This window comes from Taudactylus pleione, unplaced genomic scaffold, assembly GCF_031769625.1.
Source record: "Taudactylus pleione unplaced genomic scaffold, aTauple2 ptg000690l, whole genome shotgun sequence".
Lineage (NCBI taxonomy): Eukaryota > Metazoa > Chordata > Amphibia > Anura > Myobatrachidae > Taudactylus > Taudactylus pleione.
This window is the reverse complement of record NW_028285092.1, coordinates 762670-789485: the sequence shown is the minus strand read 5'-3', so window position 1 is coordinate 789485 and position 26816 is coordinate 762670. Positions and strand designations below refer to the sequence as shown.

Below are 26816 nucleotides of genomic sequence, written 5' to 3'. Positions count from 1 at the left end.
ACACCAGACTTTGATAGATCCCTGTTCTTCTAAAAAAACAGGTTGTCCACTCACACCTGATTGGCATCCCATAGATTGAAAATACCTGACTCTAATTTCACCTTTAAAAACTATCTGCTAAGCCTAAAGGTTCACACACTTTTGCCACTCACAGATATGTGATATTGGATCATTTTCCTCAATAAAAAAATAAGCACGTCTAATTTTATTTTTTTTTGTCTCATTTGTTTGATTTGGTTATCTTTATCTACTTTTAGGACTTGTGTGAAAATCTGAGGTATTTTTAGGCTACATTTCAGCAGAAATATAGAACATTCTGCAGGGTTCACAAACTTTCAACCAACAACGTGTGTGTGTGTGTGTGTCTATATATATATATATATATATATATATATATATATATATATATATATATATATTAGTTTCCTTTTCTAGATGTTTTACATTCCATTATGAGTCTAAACTGCAACTTTTTAGGGCACAAGTTATTTTATTTTTATTTTTGCAAGATATACCTTGATATTTGTACTAACCTGTCTCAAGAGGCAACAGCAATTACACAACTATCTGTTGCACTTTCAAATGTTACTATCAATATACTATTTCATGATTATTCAGTAATGGAAGTCTATTCTATGCTAATATCCTATACCATTATGGTGATCTCCTTTTTTTCAGTTACGCTCTTTGACATTGTTCTGGAGTATTTGAGTGGACATCATGTTGGGTGAACAATATTAATATTCTAACATTAGTGACATATGATACTGATCATGTTATAACAATAGATTATTTTAAAAAAATGGATGTTTAATGTAAACTCTTTCTCTCTTTGTTAGATTATAGCTCAGAAGAGGAGGAAGATTATGTTGGTTATGATATAGATCAGTTCTCATTCCCACACATGGAAGATAGTGGACTAGGTCTTCTTGCTCGATTTGCTGCCAGTGTACAGCCCAGCCCTATCATATCTCCACCTTTATCCAACATTCAACTGGAAGTCAAACAAATATCTGAGGAAGGAAAACAAAACTTAATTGGTGAGTTTTGGCAAACATGTATTGCAAACATTTGGTCAGACCTTAATGCACAGTATACATTTTTTTTAGATTTATTTCGTTAAGTTTTTATCACAACATACAAAAACAAATTAAACAAATAGTGCTACAATGCATCAAATAGACCTGACAGTGGCAAGATGGCAGTGATTCGTTGTTGTTAAACCAAAAAGTCAACCCAATTTGAAAATAGCAAACAAATCCCATGGAAGAGATAAAGGATTGTTTCACAGGATAATTTGATTAATACAAATCAATAGCACTGAAGATATAATGTTTAAAATGTGTAGAAACAAAAATATAAATGAAAATAAGAAAAAAAAAACCATCAGAAAATTATTCTATTGTTGCAGTAAATATTATTAAGACCAAACTGTTTTATACAATTAAATAGAAAAAAAACAATAGAGAGGGGAGGGAGGGGCTCATTTGTAGAAACCTGGAATTGCTTGAAGTATGAAATCATATTGTCATCCTGACCCAGGCCACAACATACAATGGGCCTGATTCAGATCCGTTTGCTAATATGCGTGCGCTCGCAAGTGGCCTGATGTTCTGCATACGTGCATGCGCACGCTTCGTTCTGCGCGTGCGCGAACTACTCAATGCGATCGCATACCGCTCGCTCACCCTGCAAAGATAGCCCAGTGTAATGAGTGACAGGAGAGGCCGTTTGTGGGTGGTAACAGGGGCAGTCCAGTAAAAACGGGGGGTTGGAGATGCGAACGCAGGGGTGCCTGAGTGTTTCAACGCCGTTTCAGAGGCGTGCATAATTAACAGGCAGCGTCATAGTACACGTCACTTGGCTTTTTTTTACACTGAAATGCTCGCAGAGCTTGCAGTAGGGTAAGGCTACCACAAGCCCTGTGTTCACATCCGTTGGTCCTTGATGTACCAATGTTTTAATACACTTCCTGGAGATGACGTGTGCCAGTGGGCGTCTCTACATACGCTAAGGGGTGTCTACATACACAGAGATCGATTGCTCGCACAGCCAAAGTGGGTGTGCTTATGCCTTTGCGAGCGATTGCATCCCATGACGTCAATTTGAAAAATTTGCATACGCTCAGTGCGAACGTACGCATCTAGCGACCAGGTCTGAATCAGGCCCAATGTCAGAAAGGGAGAGGGAAATCTTTGACGTTAAGCATTGCCAAGTAGTCTATACAAATACCAGTCTGTTGACTCGAATAGTATCATGATGAGCGGCTGTTTCCACAGACAATGTTTCAGTGTAGACTCCCCATTTCTTATAGAATTGTTCAACTTTCTTCACAATGTCCGGCCTGACAAGACTTCATGGAGAAACCTACTTATGAAGTGTCACTTTCTTAGCTATGGTCAGGGCCGGATTATAAGCAGGGCAGATGGGGCGGTCTACTAGGGGCCCCCACACTCAGAAAACATTGTTCTGGACCGAGTCACTCTGGACCCTCCCTGCTCCGGCTCCTGGCAGCATCACAGTCTGTCACTTTTGATTAAAGACAGAGACAGCTTTTCTCCGCCTCTACACCACAGTGGGTGGCCGGGCAGCCAATGACTGATGATCTCTAAGCCCCCCCGCCACTGGTAATTTGCTGGTGTAGGGGATGGGGTCTAATGTCGTGACATGCCCGCCCGTCAGGAACATGATGAAGCTGAAACAGGTAGTGTGTCTGCTAGCGGTCTCTCCCTCTGTCTCCCTCCTTCTTTCCCTTTTTGTCCCCCCTCTCTCCCTCCTCTCTTTGCCTCCCTCCCTCTGTCTTTCTCCTTCTCTCTTCCTTTCAACCTCTTTCTCCTTACCTATCTGTTTCGCATCTGTCAAGATTTCTTTCTCCCTCTGTCTCTCTCTCTCCCTCTCTTTGTCTACCTCCTCTCTCTCTTTCAGCCCTCTCTCTACCTGTAATTTATTATGAATAATTATTTATTTATTTTTAAAACATTGCAATAATCTATGATGATAAACACATATCTTTGCACCAGGGATTTGAGCACCTTGTTTAATCTTCACAAAAGGATAATCATTACAATCATTAATTCATTACTTGATACTTTTTTAAATACCTACAGTACTAGACTGTCAAGTCAATGCCCAGAGTAAAAATAAAATGGTATTGAAGTGATTCCACAGCCTTTGTGGTATTGTGACATATTTGCTGAGACAGATGACACAAGATCCAACTTTCATGGCAAACTAAGCGACACAAACTGGCAGTTTGCTTACTTTGTGGTGCATATAGGGGACTGTCTGTCTATCCAGTCAGCGCCCAGCTTGTGTTTATTGGCTAAAGCTGGTGCGAGCCTCTGTCTGCTCCCATAGCAGATATTTCTGGTGCAGTGTACAGTGTGTGTTGGGGGTACCAGTAGCACACGTATCACAAGAGTCGCTGGGACAGTTTGTGCTCATGGGTGCTCGGTCAGGCATCTGTATGTGGTATGGTAGTTGGGGCAGTGGGTAGTATTTTGCAAACCCTTGCCATAGAATGTCACAGTTTTTCTTTAGGCATGAATAAATGCAGATTGTAAACGAACAGACATTGGGCCTTATTTATCAACAAGTTTTATCATTCAGAACGAGTGACAAAACTCGCTGTGTATGATAAATGGTGCTCCAGCCAATCAGCTCCCAACTGTCATTTTTCAAACAGATGATTGGCTGGAGCACCATTTTCATACACAGTGAGTTTTATCACTAATTTTGAGTGATAAAACTTGTTGATAAATAAGGCCCTTAGGGGCATATGTATCAAAGCTTGATTTGAATAAAATTGTGAAATATAAGTCACCAACCAATCAGCTCCAAACTATCATTTCTTAAACACAGCCTGCAAAATGTAAGTTAGAAGCTGATTGGTTGGTGATATATATCTCACATCACAATTTTATCTCACATCAAGCTTTGATACATATGCCCCCATAGTCTTGTTTTATTAAGCCAGTAGAACTTACATATTGAAACAGTATTTAATACTTTGGGTCCTATTTTTCAATCCTTTTTTACTAAAATAATGTGAAAACTGGTGTCTTCACACCCTTTTCACATTATATTAGTATCACTTAAATGTATCAATGGGCTTTTGGAGCAGTTTTCGTAAAAAAACTACTCCAAGCCTTTAAATTTGCATTCTTTTAGTAAATAATACTGGGAGAGAGCCCTACGATAATAACTCTATCTGAAGATTGCGTTAAGCAGGATGCTGTTTTGCCTTACTTCATTACTTCTTCCAGTATTTGCTTCTCAGCAATCTGCCTCAGTGTGTTTCAGCACATCTGCTTCAATAATTTGTTTTAGTGTGTTCCAGCACACCTGCTTCAGCAATTGCTTCACAGCATTCAGCCTTAGTGTGTTCCAGGAAACCTGCTCCAGTATTGTTGCACAGTATTCCGCTACAGTGCAATCCAGCAAACCAGCTCCAGTATTGCTCCACAGCATATGTTATTGCAGCATGCTTCAGTTGTGCTTCCGGCACCCAGTTCCAGTGTTTCCTGCAGCCTGAGTCAGTCATGCTCCGGGCACCAGTTCTAGTATATTGCAGCCTGCTCCAAGAAATCCTACTTTCTGCTACAAACCCTAGTAACGTGACAATGTAACAGAAACTCTATGCATAAAAGCATGCATAGAATGGGGAAGAAATGCGTTCTTAGTGACTGTGACCATGGAGTGATTGTTGATAATCGACAGGGTGATTTGAGTAGAAACTGCTGAGATCTCTGAATTTTCATGCACATCAGTCTCTAGAGTTGCAAAGAATAATGCGCAAAACAAAAAGTATCTAGCGAGCTGCAGTTCTGTGGGTGAAATCTCCTTGTTAATGAGAGATGTCATAGGAGAATGGCCAGACAGGTTCAATCTGACAGGAAGATGACAGTGGGGGAGATGTCAGGACTCTGAGGTTTATATTATATTCAACAAATGTAATGTCACCAACAAAAACGGACAAAGATTAAAACATATAATTATAAAAAGAAGTAATCACGACCTAGTATACATGTGAGGGAAGTGGAGTCCGGAAATCCAAACAAACCCCCATAGTGAAATAATAGGTCAAATGATAAATGTGCATTTGAATCATCCAAAACATCAATGGCTAATGGATGTGTAGTTATAAAAAATAAAAAGTCCCATGAACCAACGTGTTTCAATCCGCTCTCCTGGGGATCTTTATCAAGGTGTGTTGGACTTATCCAAATATGGGCACTTTATATCACCTAACCAATTAAACAATAATTGCATTCCACTCCAGAACCATATCAAGTGGTTGGGCCCCCATCCTGTATTTTCCCGGGAATGCAATAAGCATGGTCCCGGTGAGAGCCCCTGTCCTAAACACGTGGTGCCGCGTCACTTCCGGCTCTCATCACGTGTCCTCCTCGCGTCACTTCCGGCGCATCCCGCGAGTCACAGCAGACGCGTGGGATGCCTTCCTCCACGTGCTCCAACTCCAGTCTTGCCGCTGGACACGTGGTGGGGTATCCGGATGTGACTCAGTCTACCAGAGCTCAAACTGTATAGCATGCTTCCTCATTTGTTTTGAGGGGCGGTGGCCATCTTAGTCTCCTTAAGCACGAGGGTACTACCCAAATATCTTAATTTAAACATACAGAATAAAACAATATCAATAAAATCAACACTTAAGATAAAATCACACAAAAGAGAAAATGTTAAAATCAGACTGAATAATACATCTTAAAAAACCCTTCATAAAAACCATTTCACTTCAAAATCTTGATTCAGACCTTCCGGAATTAAAGTCTGATGTTTATATATTAGTTTCATCTCCTCTTTAGCTATAGTGGCTGTATTGTCCTTACTTAGTCATGATTTTTTGACTATTTTAATACCAAAACATTTTTTATATCATTTGTAGAACAGTTATGGACCGCTTTGAAGTGTGCCGATAGGGCATGGGAATCTAAACCATTTTTATTATTCCCAGAGATGTTCTCCGATACGGGTTTTCAGGTTTCTTGTAGTGCCGCAACTATATTCTATTGTGTAAATCAAATTTTTTAGTTACATGTGATGAAATATGAGATGACATGTGTTTTCCCATTCAAATTTATTGTTGTTACTTTTTTCTCATTTCCCAATTTCTTTACATGTCTACAGCCCAAACATAATCCACATCTATTACATCCTATGGATTTATTGTTTGTGATCTTTTGTACCTCGCCTAGATGGGCGCTCCTCACTAATTTTGTTTTGAGGTTGGCTGCCCTTCTATATATATGTATGGGTTTGTTTGGAATGTTTTTCCCTAGAATAGGATCTCTTTTTAATGGAATCGGTATGAACTACCACTGGACCCCTGACTGGTGGTTCAAATCCCGACAGCGCCTGGCTGACAGAGGAAGAAATCCCGATTGTCCCGATTGTATTCACTAAACTAATCTACACCCTAACCCACCTTTAGGGTGCCTCACCCTAACCTTCCCCCCCGTGCCTAACCCTAATCCCCCCTCTAAGTGCCTAAACCTAACCCCCCTTCCCCGCCGCCTAAACCTAAGTCCCCCGGGGGGGGGGTGCCTAACCCTCCCCCTAGCCTAACCCTCCCCCTAGCCTAACCCAAAGTCCCCCCCGGGAGCCCTAAACCTAGCCCTCCCCCCCTCCCCTGCGGCTATCCGCAGCAGCGCCGGCATCCTCTCGATCGGAATGGCGGGCACCGGTCTCCCGACGTCGGTCGAATGACCGGCGTCTACATTTCGTCCCTAGTCAGGATAACAATGTCTGGAAGCCGGCGGTCGGCATTCCGTCCGCCGGCTTCCTGAACGTATACCCTTTTTAATATAGACCAGTGTTTACTAAAAGGCTTCTCTATCTCTTTATACTGTGAGTTGAAGTCAGAGACGAACGCCCACTGGAACTTCTCGTCTTTCTCCATTTTTGGTTTGTTCGTCAGTAATTCCTTCCGGTCCAGTTTTACCATCAGCTACAGAACTTTTGTGACTTTCTTTTCTTCATAGCCACTTGTGAGAAAGGCCTCTTTCATAGTGTTTGCCTGGTCTTTAAAGACCTCCAATTTTGTACGGGATCTCGCAAGTATCGTGAGATCCCGCATGCAGCCCTGGACAGGGCCGGACTGACCATCGGGCACTTCTGGCAAATGCCAGAAGGGCCGATGGCTGCGTGGGCCGGTCTGTCCGTCTACATGGATACAGTACTATTGAAATTGTCTCTCCCAAAATGGCCGCCGCCGCATAGGAAACATCGTAGCACATTGACATTTGAGAGGTTCTTCATTTGCCATGTTCTGCTGCCAGACGCTAGAGGACCAGCTGTACCTCTAGTAACAGGGAGCAGCTAGTTCAGCAAAATCCCGGGGAAGACCTGCATGCTGTCTCCCCTGCCTTTCAGTTAAGTGTTTGTTTGTTTGTTTTTTCATTATGTGTGTGTCTACTGGGGGGTAGCACTACTGAGGGGGGATTACTACTACAAGGGGGGGGACAACTACAAAGGACACTGCATCAGGGGTGCTACTACTGTGGGGGGATTACTACTAGGGGGACTACTATTACAAGGGAGGGGACAACTACTAGGGGTACTACTGTGGGGGGGATTACTACTAGGGGGACTACTACTACAAGGGGGGGCTACTAGTAGGGGCACTGCATCGGGGGACTACTAATAGGGGCACTACAAGGGGGGGGACTACTACTAGGGGGGCTACAAGGGGGGACTACTACTAGGGGCACTACAAGGGGAGAGGACTACTACTAGGGGCACTACAAGGGGAGGGGACTACCACTGGGATCACTGCATCACTACTGGGAGCTCTATATAAAGGGCAATACTGGGGGCACTACATCGGGGGATCACTACTGGGGGCTCTATATAAAAGGCAATACTGGGGGTACTGCATAGGGGGGACTACCACTGGGGGGACTGCATCGTGGGACCACTACTGGGGGCTCTATATAAAGGGCAATACTGGGGATACTGCATTGGGGGGGGACTACAACTGGGGCCACTATTTAAAGGGCACTGCATAAGGGGTACCACTATGGGGGGACTACCACTGGGGGCACTGCATAGGGTGTACCACTACTGGGGGCACTGCATATGGGGCACTACTACTGGGGACACTATATAAGGGGCTTACTACTGGGGCACAAGGGGCACTGCACAGGGGGGACCACTACTGGGGCACTGTATAAGGGGCACTGCATAGGGGGGGATCACTACTGGGGGCACTACTGGAGGCCTGTATAAGGAGGACCTCTCCTGGGGCACAAGGGGCACTGCATAAGGGGGACCAATACTGGGGGCACTGAATAGGGAGGACCACTACAGGGGGTGCTGTATAAGGGGTACTGCATAGGGGGGACCACTACTGGGGGCACTGCATAGGGAGGGACTACTACTGGGGGCGCTATATAAGGGGCACTACTGGGAGACTGCATAAGGGGGCCCACTCCTGGGGCACTGCATTGCACAGGGGGGGGACAACTAATGGGAGCACAGTATAAGGGTGATCACTACTGGGGGCCTGCATAAGGGTGACCACTACTGGGGGCATTGCATACTGGGAGTACTGTATAACGGGAACTACTGGGTGGACTGCATTAAGGTACATATGGAAAGGAATGTTCCCACAGTGACGAGAAAGGGGTATGTGTAATGATTATGGCTTTTTCCATGAGACCACGGCCCCTTAATTTGTTTGGGCATGCGCAATAATATGCCTGGGGGCACCAAAAAATATATTTGCTTACCAAAAAAATTGGGCTAGGGCCGTCCCAGTCTGTACGGCTGGGATTCTACAAGCTGCTGGTGACTGGGCAGGATAGAGGAGGAGGCTTGTGTACTGTACCATATGCTTATTTATATATCCACAACATGTTCTATTGGATTGCTGCAACAGCCCTCTCTGAGTGTTGTTTACTGTGTGCCTTGGACACATTACAGCTAGTGTGAACTATATATACACATATTGTTTCCCATATTTTTCTCACTTTTCAACAAATTTTTTTGTTTATTAAAAACTGAGCTTTTCATACTTACCCTCTCCCCCTAACCCTCCCCATTAGTGCCTAAACCTAACCCTCCCCCCCTTCGTGCCTAGACCTAACCCTCCACCCTTCGTACCTAAACCTAAGCCTCCCCTTACTTCTGTACTCATTCTGCTCTCCAGCTCCATTATGCCCCGTTCCCCTCTCCCCATGTCTGTACATGTTCTGCTCTCCCCTCCCACCTGTGCCCCCTGTTCCCCTCTCCCCATATCTGTACATGTTCTGCTCTCCTGTGTACTCTGCCCTCCCACCTGTGCCCCCTGTTCCCCTCTCCCCATGCCTGTACATGTTCTGCTCTCCCATGTACTCTGCCCTCCCATCTCTGTGCCCCCTGTTTCCCTCTCCCCATGCCTGTACATGTTCTGCCCTCCCGTGTACTCTGCCCTCTCACCTCTGTGCCCCATATTCTCCTCTCCCCATGACTCTACATGTTCTGCTCTCCCGTGTACTCTGCCCTCCCACCTTTGTGCTCCCTGTTCCCCTCTCTCCGTGTCTGTACCCCTTCTGCTCTCCGGTGTACTCTGCCCTTCCACCTCTGTGACACCTGTTCCCCTCTCCCCATGTCTGTACCCCTTCTGCTCTCCCGTATACTCTGCCCTCCCACCTCTGTGACGCCTGTTCCCCTCTCCCCATGTCTGTACCTCTTCTGCTCTCCCATATACTCTGCCTCCCACCTCTGTGGCGCCTGTTCCCCTCTCCCCGTGTCTGTACCCCTTCTGCTCTCCCGTGTACTCTGCCCTTCCACCTCTGTGACGCCTGTTCCCCTCTCCGTGTCTGTACCCCTTCTGCTCTCCCGTGTATTCTGCCCTCCCACCTCTGTGACTCCTGTTCCCATCTCCCCATTGTCTGTACCCCTTCTGCTCTCCCGTGTATTCTGCCCTCCCACCTCTGTGACCCCTGTTCCCGTCTCCCCATTGTCTGTACCCCTTCTGCTCTCCCGTGTATTCTGCCCTCCCACCTCTGTGACCCGTTCCCCTCTCCCCATGTCTGTACCCCTTCTGCTTTTCTGTGTACTAAGTGCCCCCTATTCTCCTCATGTCTGTACCCCTTCTGCTGTTCTGTGCTTTTTTATGCGCTACACGCAGTGAGGCATAAATTGTCATAGGACCCAGACACTATGGAGTAGGACCCCATTTTTTTTAAAGTGAGGGGTCCCTGGGACCCACACTTTTTTCATTTAGCGCGATCACTAGGTGTAAGGGGCATTACTGTGTGTAACTTGAATGAGGGGCACTACTCTGCAGTGTAATGTGACAAAGGGGCAGTATGGTATGGAATAATTTGAATTGCGGGTACTATTGTGTGCTCACGCCCCTTCTTAGAGAACACACAACTATTTTTTTAGACGCACGCCTACGGCGCGCATACTACCATATTCTTTTGTGTCGGGGGAAACCAAAGCTCTTTATGTCTACAGGGCATCAAAATGTGTAGTAACAGCTCTGCTAGGTGAGCACAGACGTGTCCTCCTCTGCTCAGCTCCCCTGCCCTAAAAAATTCCTACAGTGAACACCATCTAATCCTCTACAACTGCTAGGCTAAGCCTTGGTCAATTGGGAAAATGCCTTTCCTTTACTTTGTGCGTGACATAATACCAATGTAGCGCCAGCTTTACCTAACAGAACTAACCAAATACCAAATGTTTAAATATGGCACATGTATGAATCCCCTGCAGGATGTGCTCTTTTGTGTGTATTTTAATACAGAGAATGATGTACACTTTTATGTTCTAATATTAATTATATGTGTAAGCACATAGACTAAGATAGGGGAGGAGTCTATGCCAGGAGCCAGGTGCTGACGCGAGGTGGGCCTGTGTGCTTTAAAATGCCAGGGCCTATTTTTAGTCCCAGTCCGGCGCTGATACCGCTTCGGAGCTTCTTACATCTCCCCCAGTAACTGAAATAAGCATGTTAAAGCAGTGATAGGCAATAGAGCATCTCTGAATGCTCTGTTGCATATCACTGTACGCGGCATGTCTTAATTTGAAGTGGATGCACAAAAGCAGAAAAGTACACTGTAAAATTCAGATAATAGGGTCAGAATTTGGTGTAAAACAACATGAATCCATGGATTCATCCTGCCATGTGTGAACAGTCCAGGCTGGTGGTGGAATTGTAATCATGTGAGGAATGGTTTATTTGCATTCGTTAGGACCCTTAATAACAACTAAGCCGTGTTTAAATGCCTGAGCCTGTCTGAGTATTGTTGATGACCATGTGTATCCCTTTATGGTCACTTTTTACCCATCTTCTAATGCAGTGGTCGGGGAATAGGGGTAAATTACCCCACATGGGGTAAAAATGGAATTCCTAGGGGTAATGGACGGACACCCGGGCATGCATATGAATCATTCTATAATATAGAATGATTCATATGCATGCCCGGCTGTGCCGCAGGGAGGCTCTAAGCCAGACGCCCGCTGAGATGTTATTACCAGCGGGTGCCCGGCTCCTTCCCTGCAGCGCCGCGTTAGCTGGAGGCTGGAGTTCTCTTCTGAACTCCAGCTTTTGGCTTTCTCCATGTGCGCTATGGGAGAGACGTTCGGGCGGACAGGACGGTGGCGGATGCAGGAGCGGGGATTAAGGTAAGTGTTTTTTTTATTTGTACAAGTGGCACTACAGGGGCATTATATGGGGGCATTATATGGGGGCACTACTACAGGGGCATTATATTGGGGCACTACTACAGGGCCATAACGGGGCACTACTACAGGGGCATTATATGGGGGCACTACTACAGGGGCATTATGTGGGGGGCTCTACTACAGGGGCATAACTATGGGGGCACTACTAAAGGGGCATTATATGAGGGCACTACTATATGATTTCCCTCCTTTCAAATCAAGGGGGTAACGGCGTATCTAAATATATTTTGAGGTAAAAGGTAAAAAAGTTCCCTGACCCCTGTTCTAATGGCTACTTTCTTTAGGATGACGTACTATGGACCTGATTCAGCAGGGATCGCTATTCTGCTTATACGCACGCAACGCAGTTGCTAATATCAGCGGTGATATGTAAATGTTTGCATTCTAACATAAGGACGCCCACTTCCCCTTACTCACATCCGTATACTTGGACATCATAGCAAAACAATCGGTAACATCGGACCCATATGCACAGGTAAGGCAGGTCAGACCTCAGTCAGGAATTGCTTATTTCTGCGCACGCTATGAGACCCCAGGCTGTGTCTGGTATCGCAGTGGCTAATTTATGCACGTCCATGCAACGATGTTGAAACGCACTGGCATTCCTGCATTTGCCTGACCCCCCCTCTCCCGTCAGCACCCACAAAGTCACTTCCTGTCAATCATTCTGCCTTGGGTCTGCATAACCTCTGCGAACTCAGGGCCTGATTCAGAGCCGCTCGTAAGCGGCCACTCGTTCGCTCTGAGCGATGTTTGCCCAACTGCGCATGCGTACGGATCGTTATACGCATGCGCGAACCAGTCAGTGCGGTCAAAATTCATGTGCTCGCAAAATAGCGAATGCCTGATAATTTGAGTGACAGAATGAGGCGTATGTGGGTGGTAACAGGGGAAGGTGCTTGAAAACGGGGAGTGGAGATCAGAACGCAGGCGTGCTTAAAGGTCAAAACGGGCGTTTTATGGGTGTGCATATTTAAAACAGCAGCGTCATTGACCACGTCACTGGGTTATTTTATAGCCAGAACTGGTCGCAAGATTGTGGTAGCAAAAACCAACCACAAGAATAGCGAGCAGTTCATACGCTGGTCGATGTACTCAATTAATCTAATAAATAGCGGACATGACGTAGGATGCGAGCGGCCAGGGGGCGTATTTTTCCAAAAAACGACCGCAAGTTTTGTTCGCTCGTTCAGACCTAGAGGCGTGATCAGACCGCAAAGAGCGAACGGTTCATTTGAATAGCCACCCCTATTTTCTGGACGAGCGAGCGCTAATTGCGTCTGGCTCAGAATCAGGCCCACAGTCCCAATCGCAAGTGTCTGGTTCGCGCAGTGTGATGCACGCGCAGTGCGAATTAGTCGGCCAATTGCATGCGTATAAGCAACTGCGATCCTTGCTGAATCAAGTTGGTTCCACTAAAATAACAAGGAATTCATTACACTCCAACTCTCTCCAGAGTCACCAGATCTCATTTGTTTTGGATCATGTGGCACAACGGGAGATTTGCAGTTTCAGTCCGCAGATGAGAACTCTGCCACAACTGCATGATGTTATGTCAATATGGGCCAAAATCTCTTAAGAAATGTTTCCAGTTCCTTATTGAATTGAACAAATTACCCATTAGCCAGTTTAAAATGGCGCCTAGGGCCTACTGGGTCCTAGGGGAATTGCCAGTCATTTATCTTTGATTTAATTTTTTTTTTTTTAAATAAAATCTTCCTTGTGATCAAACAGGGCCTTGGGACTGGACGGGAGAGGGTCTGTAGATTTCTATTTTTGCCCCAGGTCAGCACCTAAAAGGCTAATGGCAGTGTGCAGTCGCTGGCCCCGTAGCCATATTGAAATTGCAGCAGGGCATGTTATTCCTGCTACAGTGTCTCTATTGGCTCAGTCTCAATCACTGTCTGAGCATCAGGGGTGAGAGGAGTGTGTGCTGAGCCCTGATTGGATGGAATTATTACCTTTCCAGTTAAAGCAAAGTGTTCTTAGAACTGCGCAAATTTTTAGTTTACAATTGCGCAATTTTTCTTTTACATCTGAGCAAATTATGCAGAACTTTACTGCATTACCCCCTATCACACATTATCAATAGACATTATTAGTAAAATACATCTTAAGTAAAAGCCGGGTCCTATTATTCTGCTGTCAATCTATATTTAGCTCCTTCAACCTTATTTGTCTTAGTCGACATGAATGCTGGAAAGGGTATCTCTCAGAGAGGTCTCCTGTTTACAGTAGCGTAAAAAAGTATTTGCTCCCTCCCGGATTTCTTTTATTTTTGCATATTTATCACACTTTGGCCCGTATTCAATTAGCCACGAAAAGTCTGAATCCACGAAAAAGTATCGCCGATTGCGACTTTTCGCCAAGCGGAAACTTATTTCAGTATTCAATTGCGAACACTTTTCGCGTACGCCAAAACGCAATGCAATGTAATAGGCGATAAAGATTTGCCTCTGGCTCAGGGGGCGGGGTATAGGAAGGATGGACCAGTGAATCCTGGGAGCAAAAACTTTAACTGCGTGGTGCCCGGGATCCAGATCCAACCTACACCCCAAGGTCTCCCTGTGGACCCTATGGACTTCGAAGAAAGAGAGGTAACAAAGGTAAGTTTTTACCATAACTCTCATTTTAGAGTTGTGAACGTGTAAATTATACCTGCTATACGGTGCAAATGTTGTTGATTATAGAGAGACTTTTAGGAGCCCTTAAAAATAATGACTATGTAATGAAAGTGTACATTTGTAACACTTTCCAACATATGGTATATAGGTTGCGATTTAAAACCAAAAACTATGTTTTCATATAAATTAGTACCGTACTGTTGGCCTGATTCAGCAAGGATCGCAACTGCTAATATGTACGCAATCGACTGATTGTTGCGTACTGCGCGTATGCATCGCAGTGTGTGAACAAGCCACTGCGATAAGGACTGTGATCGCAGTGGCTACGCAGACCCATCACAGAATGATTGACAGGAATTGCCGTTTGTGGGTGGTGACGGGGGGGGGGGGGTCTGTGAAACGGAGGCGTGCCAGTGCGTTTGAACGCCTTTGCTTGGGTGTGCATAAATTATTCACTGCGATGTCTTACACAGCTTGAGTACTCATAGAGTGCGGCAAGGTTAGCAGTTCCTGAGTAAGGTCAGAGCTTGTGCAAGTGTGCGTGGGGCTTCGATGGTACTCTATTGTACCGATGGTTTAGCAGTCTTGCTAAACATTACGCATGTGTGTAAGGTAAAGTGGGCGTCCTTATGTTGTGCTGCGGCGGCACAGCGATCACAATGGATTAGCATACTATCGCAGTGAGACTGCATGTGCGTAATCACTATTACATTTACAGTTGCGATCCTTGCTGAATCAGGCCCTGTATATAAAATATTACATAGGAACTAGGGCTGAAAAAAGTATTGGCTTGGGGCACTTGGTCCATATTTAAAATGTAACTTTTAATTCTGTAGGTAGTCATAAGAATGAAGTGATTATCAACGAAAAGGAGAAAACAAGAAAGATAGAAAAGGCAATCTGTCCCACCAGGCGAAATTTTGAAAAAATATAAACAACATAGATTTTAAAAAAATGCAATCACGCCTTGGACATTCATTCATATAACCCATTGTCTGTCGGTATTTCAAAAATGAATATGGTGGTATTGTGAGTGGGTGGACGTGTAATTTATACCAGTTATAAGGCGCAAATGCTAGTGTTTCCAGAGTTACATTTAGGAGCCCATAATGACCATGTAACAAACGTATAATTTTAAAACACTTTATTTCTAACACATGGTATACAGGTATCTAATTAAAACAAAAAAAATATTTTCACATGAATAATCAACATATGTAAAAAAAATACATCTAAACCAACTGGCCAGAGCAAACGGGTCTGAATCAGGTCCATAATCCATACTGTATGTATCGGTCTCTTCAGCCCGCCAAGTGACGCATTTCATGGTCTGCTGACCACTTCCTCAGGCTTTTCGAGGGAGACCTTTGGGAGCAGGTTTAAAAAGCATGTGTAGCGAGAGTTGATTGTGATTGTCATGTAATGTGAAAATGTTACTAAACACTGGTTCATGATCATTACAGATTTGGTGCAGTGGAGTACAGGAATCAGCATTATGAGCATGTCTAAAGTACATTGTGGTGATGCAGTGCCACTTTGTGAACTAACAGAGGAAAGTTCCATCCAGGCAGTGGGCACCGTGCATGTAGCACAGGGTCTGTCTGTAGTTCCATCTAGAGTAATTTTTGTCCATGTTGGAGAAATGTAATAAAGAACTGAAATTATACTACAGGCTGCCATAGTTACTGTAGGCAGTCTCCATAAATTGGAGAGTGATTATTATGCCAGTCCTAGTTATGATGTCCTATCCTTCCCAATAGTCATGTGCAGTGCATGTTAAGTCAGTCTTTCTTAATGTAGTGAACTCTCTGTGTTAGTGATAAACAGTAGTGGTATACAAGGCAGTTGTCTTAGTGTATGCATATGGACGTTCCAAAAGATGGACAAGGGATATAAGGGATTCCTGGAATTGAGGTATTACTAATATATGCATAACCATCCCATGAGAATTTCCTGCCTCCATTTTATGGTTTCACATTAGCTGGTCTAAATATATAGTTCATGCACAGAGATAGACAGTACTCTGTTTTGTTAAGCATTACAAGACAGGTTAACTTCTTTTTTGAAAGCACAACTAATTTTGCATTATATTTAGGTCTCTTTTCAAGAAAACAGTGGAAGCAGCTATTTTCCCATTCTGTGTAGGATGAATATTGGACTTGGAGAATAGCCGCAGGCTACATATAGAATATTCTGCGCAGTATACAGACAGGAATCTTCATAAACCTTAGAGGATTCTCTGTATAGAAAACGTGTTGATCTAGAGAAGAATTCACTGTTAACTTTCTCTGTTTTCTTCCGTTCCATTGGTTGTCTTGCAATTTTGCCTGGAAAGCTGGCAAAATGACAGGGCAGAACCAGGCACGTCTCTTCAGGTTCTTAAATCAGTTTAGTACTAAGGTTTGTGCTGCGGTGTGTGTGTGTGTGTGGTGCACTCTCATAATCTGATTACAATTTGGTCTGAGCTGCTTCCAACTACCACAGTTATTGATATAAACGTCTCTCACTCAGAAGTTTTGTTTTCTCCATTTTTTTGCAAACTATATTCTGTAACCCAGGGCCAATGAAAAGTTTCTAGGCTCCCTAGGCACAATTTTAGTCTATCACCCCACCTCCCCCTAGCTTCTCACTTCTGATTTTTGGAATAGGAAAATAATAATTCTTAGCTGCTGCTGGCCGTCGGGGTATGAGGTCACATTACCAACGGACGGAATGCTAGGCGTCGATATCCCGATGCCTGAATCCCGACGCTCGCCAAAATGCCGGCGACGATATCCCAACATTTAACAGGATACCGATGATGACATCTCGAAGCTCTACAATCCCGATCGTCCAGACGGATAAGTAATGGCAAAGTCCTCGGGAAAGGGGGGTTAGGTTAGGCACCACTGGGGGGGAGGTTAGGGTTAGCCCCCCCCCCCGGGAGGGTTAGGGTTAGGCTAGGGGAAGGGGGGGTTAGGGTTAGGCGCCACTGGGGGAGAGGTTAAGTTTAGACACCCCCCCAGGAGGGTTAGGATTAGGGTGTGGGGAGGGGGGGTTAGGTTTAGGCACCACTAGGGGGCAGGTTAGGGTTAGGCACCACCAAGGGAGGATTGGGGTGGGTAGGTTAGCGTACTTACTGCTGCCGGGATTGTAAACCAGCCGGGCTTCCACTGTCGATAGCCGCCGGCTTATCATACCGATTCCGCTGTCGGGGGTGCAGATTAGATACGCAAATGTCTGATCCAAAATGCTGTCCAGACTCCACTGCTGCTGCAAGATTTCTTGATTGGAAGGAAGGGGGGGAGATTAAATGTTAGGACAGAATGTCAGGCGATAATATGAAGAAACTTACCACATACAGTAGATGATCAGTTGGGGACCTTCTACATTTTACTGCACTGGAAGCCTACACTCTCTCACATATATGGGAAAAATATATTTTTTACCTTTTGCCAAACATTTTTTATTTGAGGTGTTATAGTCACATTGTGCCCTGTGCATAGACTATGTAGCCTGTTCTATTCAAATGAATGCAGGCCCAAAACACCTCTCCCCCCACCCTTACCGGCTGTGTGCATGGTGCCATACCTGTCTCTTACATTGATGATAATCTTTGTTTTTCGTATTGCTCACCTGTAATTTAAGTTAATTCTAGGAGTTTCCACTACAAAATGATGCAGTTTTTATGAAACTTGGTTCAGTAGTTTTTGTGCCAACTTGGAACAGACAGACAACGTTTGTTAAATATTGAGACAGGACAGTGTTAAGATTTATTGCTATCACCGTACCACCGAATTTTAACGGGCATTATATTATAAGATCAGAGATCTAAAGCTGATTATTGAGCAACTGGGCAACAGCGCCTTAACTACTGCAATATGAAGGAAACTAGGGGGACTGCACTATATCTTAGTGACAGTATTACACAAGTTGTAGCTGAAATGGGTGGAAACAGCACATACCTTGTCCGTGAGAAGAAAACTCCGTAATATATCAATACAAATTTATTAAGAGAAAGATCATACATAAAATTGAGTAAGAATTATATTAAATGAATACTGCCAGTCAATAATGGTGTATCGTATACAAATACAATTCAACATAAAACTTTAAACATAGAGGTGGATCTGAGGGCTGATTTAAATTTCCCACATTTGGGATGGCAAAATCAGCTCCTTTGTAAGTATTAAAAGATTTATATATATTTATATATAAAAAGGCAACCTGGAATAAATATTTTAATTTCCTTGTATGCATATAGAGATGTGCGCTGGATCATTTTTGCTGGTTTTGGTTGTAATTCGTCATCCGGTTTTGGTTTTGTAAAAACGCTGTGACTGGTTTTGGTTTGGGATTTTTTCAATAAATGTACAAAAAAAACTAAAATCACAAAATGTTAGCCTTTTTTTTGTTCCTAGAGTAATATTAACCGCAATAAATTTAATTTACACTCATTTCCAGTAAATTTTGACTACCTCACAGCTCACAATATTGTTGTCATCCAGTTTAGGCCAAAAGGTTGCACCGAGCTAGCTGGCTGACTAATCTAAGCGACAGCAGTGGGTGGCACACACACGTGGCAGTTCAACTTCCAACTTGGCACATCAGGAAACAAATATTTTCATTTATCAAGAGGCCTGAGGGAGATGGAGTATGTATGTAGGTGAAGGCAGGGAAAGGAAGGGTTGATTCATAGTAAATTTAATTTCACATTTTTATTTTGAAGTAAATTTATGAGGGAGGAGGGGAGGCATTTACAAACAATATTTTAATCATTTACATCAGTTCTTGACCCAGTTGAGCTTTTCGGTGGTTCCCGAATTTTTGTAAAAAAAATCTAAGGGCCATGCAGGAGATGCTGTCTGTGGCCATAAAAAATTCTTGACATTTTTGGCATTCATCAACTGCATGTAGAAGATTTCAGCGGCACATATAGGAAACAGAATGGCAGTAACTTTTCATTAATGAAGAACTAGATCAGTGGCCTGAGGGAGGTACAGTATGTACAGCCATGGCCAAAAGTTTTGAGAATTACACAAGTATTGATTTTCACAAAGTTTGCTGCCTCAGTGTTTTTAGACTCAGATGTTACTTTGGTATACTGAAGTAAAATGACAAGCATTTCATAAGTGTCAAATACTTTTATTGACAATTACATTAAGTTTATGCAAATAGTCAATATTTGCAGTGTTGACCCTTCTTTTTCAAGACCTCTGCAATTCACCCTGGCATGCTGTCAATCAACTTCTAAGCCACATTCTGACTGATGGCCGCTCATTCTTGCCTAATCAATGCTTGGAGTTTGTCAGAATTTGTGGGTTTTTGTTTGTCCACCCGCCTCTTGAGGATTGACCACAAGTTCTCAATGGGATTAAGGTCTGGGGAGTTTCCTGGCCATGGACCCAAAATTTAGATGTTTTGTTCCCCGAGCCACTTAGTTATCAGTTTTGCCTTCTGGCAAGGTGCTCCATCATGCTGGAAAAGGCATTGTTCGTCACCAAACTGTTCTTGGATGGTTGGGAGAAATTTCTCTTGGATGATGATTTGGAACCATTTCTCTTGGATGATGATTTGTGTTCTTAGGCAAAATTGTGAGTGAGCCCACTCCCTTGGCTGAGAAGCAACCCCACACATGAATGGTCTCCAGATGCTTTACTGTTGGCATGACACAGGACTGATGGTAGCGCTCACCTTTCCTTCTCTGGACAAGCGGTTTTCCAGATGCCCCAAACAATCTGAAAGGGGATTCAAAAGAGAAAATAAGTTTACCCCAGTCCTCAGCAGTCCAATCCCTGTACCTTTTGCAGAATATCAGTCTGTCCCTGATGTTTTTCCTGGAGAGAAGTGGCTTCTTTGCTGCCCTTCTTGCACCAGGCCATCCTCCAAAAGTCTTCGCCTCACTGTGCGTGAAGATGCACTCACAAATGCATGCTGCAATTCCTGGGCAAGCTCTGCACTGGTGGTGCCCAGATTCCCGCAGCTGAATCAACTTTAGCAGAAGGTCCTGGAGCTTGCTGGATGTTCTTGGGCACCCTGAAGTCTTCTTCACAACTCATTGAACCTCTCTCCTTGAAGTTCTTGATGATCCGTTAAATGGTTGAATTAGGTGCAATCTTACTAGCAGCAATATCCTTGCCTGTGAAGCCCTTTTTGTGCAAAGCAATGATGACTGCACGTGTTTCCTTGCAGGTAACCATGGTTAACAGAAGAAGAACAATGATTTCAAGCTCCACCCTCTGTTTAAAGCTTCCAGTCTGTTATTCTAACGCAATCCGCATGACAGAGTGATCTACAGCTTTGTCCTTTTCGGCACTCTCACCTGTGTTAACGATAGAATCACTGACATGATCAGACGGGATCCGAGCCTCGATTGGGGTTTTCCCTCCAGACTGGGATTCAAAATTGAGGTAAAATGTCATCACCCCGGCTTTGGATTTCATGGGTTTTAGATTTGGTATAAGTCCCTCTCGTGGTGATTCTGGTGCCATTTCACACAGAACCACTGGAAGGAGAGCTCACACTAGACTGCCAGGGCAGAAATCAATTAATAATTACAACTGGATGAATAACATTTTTCCCAAGTTTTGCCCACCCAATAAACTTGGTAGTTCAGAATTTTTTTTTTATATGAAAGGTGCATGCAGGGGATGCATTCATCAACTGCATGTAGAAGATTACAGCATCCGTAGCAGTTCAATTACCAACATGGCACATCTAGGAAAGAGAATGGCCCTGCAGTAGTAGACAGGAAGGACGTTTAATAAAGTACAGTATAACAATATGTTTGTCGTCTACACAAAAAGACAGTCAGCAATGCTCCAATCAGCGCATAATGCAAAGAAAAGAGGTGCAAGATGGAATTGTCCTTGAACGCTCCCACCGTCGGGATTAATGCCGGTGTCGCACCTGCCAATTTCGATTCTTGAACAGGTGGAAGAACTATCAATTTGGGAGCAAACAAAACGGAAGCTTTGAACAGGAAGGGGGCAGAGGGATTATGAAAGTCTGGTAGTAAACATCTCATCATTGTGTTTCTGCGATTATGTATGGGAAGGCTGGGAGGGGGGTGGGCGGTGAACATCTCCAGATACCATCACAAAATTTCCTCTCCATTTGGAGCTTGAGTTGCATCTGACCAAACATGCAGTTATGATCAAGGAAAGCCAAGCCCATCTGTTTCACATTGGAATTAAATTTTATGAAAAAAGGCAACCAGATTGGTATCTACAAATCAAGGTTGAAAAAGGCATAAGAGTACTTTGCAAGTATAACTATTTGTGATTTTACTTGAATTAAATACAGTATGAAACAAAAAAAAAGTAAGCGACAGGGCAGTGGCAGAAACGCATGGCAGTTTAAAAAATATAAGACATCTATGAAACATTGCTATACAGCAGTAGCAGACAGGATGGCAGTTTAATAAACTATAAAAATGTCAGTCGGCAATGCCTCAAACAGCGCATAAAACAAAGAAAAGAGGTTCAAGATGGAATTTTCCTTGGGCCCTTCCACCCACCCTTTTGTTTTATATATTAAACAGGACATGCACCTTTTAACAAACCAATAACTGCAGCGACAGGGAATGCCACTTGGGGCTGAAGTGATTGATTTGTTTGGGCCCCCACAAAACAAGTTACGGAATCGGTATGAAATGCCGCATGGTTCGATTCCCGGCAGTGCCTTGCCGACAAAAGCAGAGTTCCCGGCAGCGGAAGCCCGACATCGCTGGAAATCCTGATCGTCGCTAAGGTAAGTATAAACTAACCCAACCTAACCCTCCTTAGGGGTGCCTAACCCTAACCTCCCCTCCAACTGCCTAACCCTAATCCCCCCTCTAAGTGCATAACCTTAGCCCCCCCTCCCCGCTGCCTAAATCTAAGTCCCCCGGTGGGAGCCTAACCCTAACCTCCCCAGGGGGTGCCCTCCCCCTAGCCTAACCCTCCCGGGGCGGTGCCTAACCCTAAGTCCCCCCCGGGTGCCCTAAACCTAACCCTCCCCCCCGCGGCTGTCCGCTCGTGGCACCTGGCATCCATTCGATCGGGATGCCGGGCGCTGGTCTCCCGGCGTAGGGGAAATATCAGGCGGCATTTCACCCTCGCCGGGATATGACAGTCGGGAAGCCGGCTACCGGTATTAAGGCAGCCGGTTTCCCGATTGTGTACCCAAGTTACCAATGGGCATAAGGCAGCTAGCAGTATTGTTAATCTTCTCTACAGTTGGAACTGGAAGAGGACATTCTCCTCATCTAATTCCTCACCCTTATCAGTGTGTACATCATCCTCACACAATATTAATTGACCCCCGCTGGAATTCCCTATTACAGGTACCTCTGTATTTTCTTTTATGTAATTGGCAGTATAGGCCTTCCTCATAGAATTTCCAGTTCATTTTGATGAACATAATCTTTTCCACATTTTGAGGAAGTAGCATCCTATGCCGATCACTGATAAGGTTCCCGACTGTGTTGAAAACTCTTTCTGAGTACACACTGGAGGGTGGGCAGGTAAGGTAATGCAAAGCAAGTCTGTACAAAGGCCTCCAAATTGCCTCTTTATTTTTGCAGTAGTGAAAGGGATTTTGTAACATGCCTATGTGTACGATGTCTTTGGATGGTGACACTATCAGATGTAGTTGCAGTAGCAGTGCAATTCATTTTCCTCAATTTTTATACCCGAGCAGATGTCACAATGTTGTGTTGACTCCTCTGCATCCCCAATGGGTCGTTTGGGAATGCCGAGGTTTTTTTCTGGCAGCTGCCAGAGAAACGGAAGAAGGAGATGTTGTTGTGTCATGTACCACTTGGAGCTGCCAAATTGCTCACCAGGAGCTCTTAGCATCTCTTTATTTTTAAAACATTTTATTGTAAGACTGCAATAAACATTTCAAATAGCGGTCAAGAGATAACAGGATATCAAACAGGTAGACAGCAATAATCTATAACAAAGTTCACGGAGAGCATAGAGTCACTAATATATAAACCAGTTATAATTAGGTTGACAAGATCAAGCATAACAATTTAGCTATTTAGTCAGTGCACTGTGAGAGTTACAGAAATTTCTTCCTGATTTTTATTTGTATTCTTAAAAGGGACAAACACCTGTAGATAAAGTTTCCTCATTATACCAAGCAGTAAGTTGAATTGCAGTACGGAGCGTATCTTTAACCCGAGAGGGCAATGTATGAACATAAGGTAGCCAAATGGCAAAAAACTTCTCTGCCGCTTTATCTTTTTTAAGAGATAAATCCATCCATATGGAACAAATGTGAAATTCTGGGATGTAAGAGAGTGAGCGTCAGAGTATCAGCAGAGATCCATTGAGATAAAATGGTTTTCTTTGCAGCTGCTGCAATCTTTGCTAATAGCCGATGGGCACCTTTAGGGGGACAAGACGACTAAGACTTTGGCAGGATATCCCACATCTCCCACTCAGGTGTTAATTCAAAGCTAATTCCCAACGTGGTGGACATATATGTGTGAACTAGTGACCAGAACCTCTGTACCTCCACACAGGTCCACATACAATGTATTAAATCCGCATCAGACTGTTTACACTTAAAGCAATCAGAGTCGCCAGTAAGGAATCTCAGTTTTGGGATAAAAGGAGCACGATGCAATAATTTATAACGCATTTCAGTGTATGATGCCGAAATTAATTGTTTGTTAAGTCTGACAAAAAATTGAAAAATAGAGGGAAGAGGTATGTTAGGAAATGTAGAGCGCCATTTAATGACTCCAGTTGTCTCCACATTTAAATTTCTCTTTGCATCTCTTAAGCTCTGGGTCAGTTGGAAAGAAAGACACGATGTACGACTTAAACCAAGGATCAAGCACAGTCGCCAAAATGTAGTGATCCGATTTGAAGATATTGGCAACCCTTGGATCCTGGCGAAGCAAACAAAGGACTTGATCTACAAATCTGACATACTTAGCGTAATCACTTTGTTTAATCTCCTCATTCAATTTCTCCAGCTGATTTTCCAAAAACCTATTTAGGGGAATCTCCCCACTCAAGCTGGCAGTGTCTGAACTCATTTCACAAGTGGCTACTTCGAAGGGTTTGAGCACCTTGCACAAGACGGAAAGCATTCTCCACTGCACTGGACTAAGGAACACTCCCTGTCCTCTCCCAATGTCATGGCTTGTTGTATAGCTGTGGATGACATTTTGCTGTTCATCCATCCACTGAAGCATATAAAGGGCGAATTCCAGCTGGTCACCACCTCTTGCTTCAGTTGGTGGCAGGGCAAATTCAACTGTTCTTGCAGCTGTTGCAATCTCCTGCATGCTGTGGCTGAATGGCACAAATTTTCGGCCCACAGACAGCATCTCCTGCACGCCCCTGTCATTTTTTTTAAAACCCTGTACCACCAAGTTGATTGTGTGAGCAAAACATGGGACGTGTTGGAAGTCACCCAGCTCTAATGCTCTCACAATATTGGTGGCATTGTCAGAAGTCACAAATCCTGAGGAGAGTCCAAGTGGGGTAAGCCATTTTGCTATGACATACCTTAATTTTTCTAAGAGGTTGTCAGCAGTATGCCTCTTAGTGAAGCCAGTGATACACAAAGTAGCCTTCCTCTGAATGAGCTGGCATTGTCAGTTGGATACCGCTGCTGCTAAAGATGAATCACCCACCCAGTGAACCGTCACAGTCATGTAATCTTTAGTTTGCTCACTACTGCTTGTCCACATATCTGGTTAGGTGGACAGTGGGTACATTGGCATTTTGTAGGCCAATAATTAGGTTTTTATTAACGTCCTGGTACAGCAGAGGAATGGATTTTCAGGCAAAATGAAACCAAGATGCAATTTGGTACCGGGAACACAGGACCTCAATTAACTGTGTGAAAAACACTGCATCAATGGCGGATATTGGACGGAGATCTAATACTAGCATAGCTGTGATGGCATCAGCTGTGAGACTGGGTGAGAGCTGTCATACTTGCTTCCCCTTGCAAAGGATTGTTTCACAGTTACTTTTTTTTTTAAATACTAATAGTCGTCTTGATCCCATTCTGGGATGAAGCAGCAGCAGGCCTAGCGCTGGAGGATTCTTCTGAGGAATCCTGGATAGGGGAGGACTCCTTAACAAATTGGATGCAGGACTACCTCAGATCATTACTGTGGATATTGAGGATGAAGGTGGTGGTGGTAGAGATTGCAGGTCCTGGGATCTAGTTGTACTTGAGAGAAGGGAGCTAGCACCAGATTTTGATGTTGTTGAGTTTGTTGCAAATGACATAACAGGGAGGAGGCTCCTAGATGGTTAACGTCCCTATCTCTACTTACAAATGCTTCATGTGGCTTGACAATTGTTGTCAGGATTTGGGTAAAAATAATTCCACACATAAGAGGTGCATTTGTTGGTCCTATGCCCAGGCATGACAATGACCTTCCTCTTATCATGGCCAAGAGTTGCTTCCACTGGTGCCTGACTTACACTAACAACATTCTCATCCTTAACATCTTCATTAGTGCCGGTGTCAGTTACACAAACATCCCCTTCATCCTCTTGCACTTCCTCGGTGGCATCCTCAATTTCTATGTCATCAGCTATATTTGTACTGTTCAGCCCCACATTAGCAGAGGGAGCAGAAATGGTGGAAGGCGGCTTCTTGGCAAGTACAACAGTATCAGAAAGGTCAGGCTCACACATCGCACTTGAGGACACACTCTCCTCAGGGATTTGTGACATTTCTGTTTCTGAACGCACAGTTTGTTCTACTGCCTAAGTGGTTTTAATTTTTTTACACCTCTTTTACACTCTTGAGTGATAAGGTCTAGCATCGTCATGAGAGGCAGAGGAAGATGCCCCACTGACACTTGCAGAACCACCACTCATAAATAAAGGCCAAGTCTTTCCTTGCCATGGTGTGTGGTGAATGGCATGTTGGCAATTTTGTGTTTTTCTGCACCACACTTTCCCTTTATTAGATGTGATTTTTTTCTTTAGCACTGTATATTGTTTTCTTGATTTTAGATGCCCTGACTTAGACCCTCTATGCCCTCGAGCTTCGGCTTTAGTAGATGATGTTGAAGGACTAGTGTCGTCATCATTACTGTTGGCAGCAGCTGCAGCGACAGTATTTGGTTGCTCTTCTCTAAACTGAACGTTATTCATTTTTCAATTCACAGATCACTGTGAGGCTTATATATGCACGTGAACAAAGCGCACCAAACAGTACAAAAAATACAATTATTTAATTTATATTTTTGATGTCACAGCTCTATTCCTGCGTGGACTGGAGCCACAGGGCTTGCCTTATATATGCACGTGAACAAAGTGCACCAAACAGTACAAACAATGCAATTATTTGATAAAATTTTTTGATGACGCAGCTCTATTCAAACAGCGTGGAGTCACAGGGCTTATATATGCTCATGAATATTTTACTGATGGACACAGCACAGCCAATACAGCAGAGTACAGCATACAGCAGCATGCACCCCCTATACACATTGACTAAGCAGCACAGCCACTTGTGCATCTGGACACAGCCTATACAGCAGAGTAC

The 26816-nt window shown here is 44.0% G+C and overlaps 1 protein-coding gene across 8 annotated transcripts in view; it reads left to right on the top strand.

Annotated features, from left to right (window-relative positions):
- Positions 1-26816, top strand: part of TNRC18 (trinucleotide repeat containing 18) — a 416103-nt gene that overhangs the window by 246758 nt on the left and 142529 nt on the right. For all 8 annotated transcript variants that reach the window (XM_088456240.1, XM_088456241.1, XM_088456243.1 and 5 more), the window contains one exon: positions 840-1040. In XM_088456240.1, the coding sequence (XP_088312366.1) occupies positions 840-1040 (201 nt within the window). The remainder of the gene's footprint in view (positions 1-839; positions 1041-26816) is intronic.